Source organism: Cyprinodon variegatus, unplaced genomic scaffold (genome assembly GCF_000732505.1).
Source record: "Cyprinodon variegatus isolate N-32 unplaced genomic scaffold, C_variegatus-1.0 Scaffold2100, whole genome shotgun sequence".
In the NCBI taxonomy this organism is placed as follows: domain Eukaryota; kingdom Metazoa; phylum Chordata; class Actinopteri; order Cyprinodontiformes; family Cyprinodontidae; genus Cyprinodon; species Cyprinodon variegatus.
Genome location: NW_015152553.1, coordinates 7971 through 12110, shown reverse-complemented (window position 1 = coordinate 12110; position 4140 = coordinate 7971). Strand labels below are relative to the sequence as shown.

General features: G+C 44.1%; 1 protein-coding gene across 1 annotated transcript in view; it reads left to right on the top strand.

The window, feature by feature from the left end:
* The window catches only part of LOC107105156 (gamma-aminobutyric acid type B receptor subunit 2-like), a 9587-nt gene extending 6970 nt beyond the window's left edge, over positions 1-2617 (top strand). Inside the window, exons 4-10 of the mRNA XM_015405275.1 lie at positions 92-334; positions 438-498; positions 564-644; positions 803-953; positions 1021-1153; positions 1228-1326; positions 2339-2617. Coding sequence (XP_015260761.1) covers positions 92-334; positions 438-498; positions 564-644; positions 803-953; positions 1021-1153; positions 1228-1326; positions 2339-2617 — 1047 coding nt within the window. The remainder of the gene's footprint in view (positions 1-91; positions 335-437; positions 499-563; positions 645-802; positions 954-1020; positions 1154-1227; positions 1327-2338) is intronic.
* The last annotated feature ends 1523 nt before the right edge of the window (positions 2618-4140 follow it).

Genomic DNA, 4140 nt, shown 5'->3' with positions numbered 1-4140 from the left:
GCGTTCTTTTAAATTGAGAAACGGCCCAGAGTCCGTCTATAATGTCGGAGGGACCTTAAAGAACCCTTTTCTCTCTGGGTTCTGTCCGCAGACTCCTCAGGGCTACCTGGAGTCGTACCTGGAGCAGCTGGTGCTGGACGGGTCAGGGGTCAGCCCCCTGCATGCCTTCGCCTACGACGCCGTTTGGGTGGCTGCCAGGGCCCTGGTTCAGGTGGCGGAGGCGGTGAAACTCAGAGCGAAGTACGGTTCGCTGAGGAACGTCTCGGTTAATGAGGAGGAGAAGGTGAAGCTGCTGCTGGAGGCGGTGAAGAACACCCACTTCGAAGGAGTCACAGTGAGGAGAACAGATGCTCTCGTCTTTGTTTGTGCCGCTTTCGTTTTGAAGTTTCTGAAAGGTCAAAAGGTCAACCGGCGTCAGGGATGCTGTCTTATTCCAGGGTCCGGTTTCCTTCCGGAACGGGGAGAGGATGACGGTGATGGAGCTGATCCAGTTCCAGGGTGAGGAGCGAATCTGCTGAGTTTGACCCGGTTCTAGACGTTGAGCTGCGTCTGTTTGTCTTCAGGGGACGGAGGAGTTCTGGTGGGAGAGTTCAACACGACCACCCAGCAGCTCCGAATCACCACCCAGCTGCTGAAGTTTAAAGGTCTGAAAGCAGGCCGCTCATTGCTGATGGATCCCATTCTGGCATAAGGCAGAACCTAACGGATTTGGACCTTTTGGGTTTCCATCATGCGTCTGAATAAACGTCTATTTTGTGCATGAAAGTCGACGTTATTCAGGTGGTCCAAACTGATCCTGCAGGTTCTGGACCGGCCAAGGATCAGACCACGGTCCGCCTGCAGCAGCGCCGTGTCAGCCTCCTTCTCTACGCCGTCATCTCGTCAGCTGCTGCTGGAACCATTTTCATCTCCCTCATCTTCCTCTGCATCATCCTCGTCGGCCACAGGCGCCGGTAGGTCCACCTCGGATCCAGGTGAAGGCAGAACCTCCAGAACGCTCAGGTGTCCTTCTGCTTCCAGGCTGCTGAGGTCCGGAAGTCCGTCCCAGGACCAGCTGGTTCTGCTGGGCCTCATGCTGACTTCCTCGTCGGTCCTGTGCTCCGGGCTGGACAGAACCTCGCTGCCGGACCAGACGTTGGAGATCCTCTGCTCGGTGAGTCCAGCAGCAGCAGCACGGAGCTTCTGGGCTGAACCGGTGGGCTGAGTGTGAGATGTTCCGTGCTGCAGGTCCGTCTGTGGACTCTGTCAGTGGGTCACACCGTGAGCTTCTCTGCGCTGTTCACCAGAACCTGGAGGGTCTACTCTCTCTGCAGGGTCCAGCAGAAGGTAAAACCAGAACCAGGCTGAAGGTCCGGCTGTGAAGTTAGTTTGAAGCTCGATATTTTATATATTCAAGCTCCGCAGAGTTAGAGGCACTTAGCTCACCGTCAATCCGATTCAGGAGCTCAAACGGCAGGCAGCTCTCTGCTGCTCCCTCTTCTCACCAGCCCTCGTTCTTTTAGGGACCGTCAACAAATTTCCGAACCAAAAACTCTTGGGAAACCAAAAAAATTTAAATATTGTATTGTATTGCGGTCCACTGAAGCAAAAAACAATGTCAAGTTGTGCTAACAAATTATACAAATGAGCCAAATACATTATAATTCCATTTGAAGTCATTTTCATATTTTTTAGTAATTGTTTAAATTTTGTGTTTTTCTTCAAGAGCTTCTAGGCCAGGTAAGCCACCGACTCAAAATCAGCTATAGAACAAATCCTAAAGTAATGTTCATGTCAACGACTAAATCGAATTAAGAATACACCGAGAAATAGGGCACTGATACGTAGGGAAGTCGTAGGGAAATCATATTTAAATGTCAAATCATTCTGGCTTAAACATGTATATAAATGTACTCTTTATCAGACAATAATATCCCAAAATTTAGAAAAGTCTTAAAATCAGTTTTTTCTCCGTTATCTTCTGCAGGCCAGTTAGTTCTACGTCAGCCTGAACACCTAAATTCAGCCAATCATATATCAACGGTCATCTGTCAATCAAATATTTTCATAGCATCTTGATTCATGTGTCACTAAATTGGTGACTTACTTGGTCCCAATGGAATTTCCCATTGGGAACCTGCTAGCACTAAGATGCTAACTGGTTAGCAAGATGCTTCCCACAAACCGGCTACAACCAAACATGCTTGCAAACCTTCCGCCACAACAATCCCGCCCCCTTGATAATTGACCAATCACATTCACTTTATTCACTATGACTTCAAACTAACTTCACGCCGGTGCTCAGAAGGTCCCGGAAAGAACATCCCAGGATGGAATGTTGATGGTTCTGTGATTTCAGCATCGGACCCATCTGAAGGGAACCGGCTTCATCCTGCGCTGGATCCTCCTGCTGGATGTGTTGGTTCTGACCTCCTGGCAGATCCTGGACCCGCTCAGATGGGCGGTTCTTCAGAGCGGCGTGGAGGTGAGAGAACCGCCTGACCCGGTCTTCATCTCCGTCCCTCCTGACAGCCAGAAGTTCTGGCTAATTCTTCACCCCAGGGGCGGATTTAGGAAATGTGGGGCCCTAGGCAAAGACAGGCAGGGGGCCCCTGTGAATGGAGAAGACATCACATAGAACAGCCCCATTCTCCAGATATAGAAATGTTAATAGAATAGACATCCATTATCTGTTCTAGGTTGTGTCCCTCTCTTCTTGTCCCTTTTCTTCTTGTTTTCCTCTCTATGTTTTGTACTCAGCTGACTTTTCATGCTGTCTCTAAAGGAATGAAAGATTTTTTCCAAGCACTAAGCTCACTTAGCTGATCAACATATTCTCATTATCAGTGCGTATGAAATCGTACGAAAAGTTATGCACACTATTTCGTACNGTGCAAAGAAAGAAACAACGAAAGAAAAATGTCTGAGGACTTCAGTGTTGAGGAAGAGCATGAGTTCTTTGCCGAGCTGAATGCGCACTTTCGTTGAGTTGGGTTTCCCCATCAGATACGGTTTCCCTTGCATTTCCGCACGGAGCAGGCGTTACGATTCACCGCACAAGCGACAGGAAACGCGCATACTCGCTAAAGCGTGAAGGATCAAATGTTAGCCTATATGGAGAAAGGGAAAAATCGGGATGGATGGATGGATGGATGGATGGTTGGAACTGAAGGGCCTATAAACTATGAGCGTTCCCCCTCTCTAACGGTGAAACTCTATCTGACGTGGTATAGATATCATCAGGATGCATGATCTATACTCTACACTGTCAATCAAACATGTCTGTCCAATAGAGAAGCACCCGCCCACTGCAGAACATTTGTGTCAAAATTAATCAATCAAAAAAATTTTTACTTCAAAACTTTTTGCATTTAAAAAAATGGATTCAAATAAAACTATTTTAACTTAAATTTTTTTTTCACTAAAAAACGAAAAAACGCAAAAAAAAGCAAAATAATTTTTTTTTTGATTGATTGATTTTTTTTTTTTTTTTTGATTGAAACAACTTTTTGGGAATTGAATGATTAAGACACAAATGTCCTACCCATGTATGCCCCAAACAAAAAATAGATTCCTTCAACCAGAGAGAACATTTTCAACAATAAAAAGTGTTCAAATGCAATATTTTGAGTCTCAAATATTTATTTGCATTCAAAAACTATTTTCTATGATTGGAAAATTTTATCTTTTCATTGAAGTTAGTTTTTTTTATTGATTCTGTTGTTTGTTTGTTTGAAGCAACTTCTTTTTTGATTGAATAAAAAAGACACAAACGTCCTACCCCTTATATGGTCCAATTAAAAAACAATGTTACTTCAATTTAAAAAGTTGCTTTAAACAAAAAATACTGGACTTCTATCAAATAATTAAGAAAAGCAGTGTTCAAATGTATTATTTTAAGTCTCAAATATATTTCTGCATTCAAATACTTTTTCTTTGATTGAAAATATATTTTTTGATTGAAGCAACCTTTTTTTGATTGAATAATTAAGAAACAAATCTACCTTCATAGCCTCCATGAATGAAGAAAAGGAGAGAAGTTAGCATGTTAGCATGCACCATCATAGGAGGCTAACTGAAATGTACTTATTTTATGCTTACTCATACTGTGATCTAAGTGAGTAAAGTTTGCCTTATTCCTGTATTCTTCAGTTTTACGGT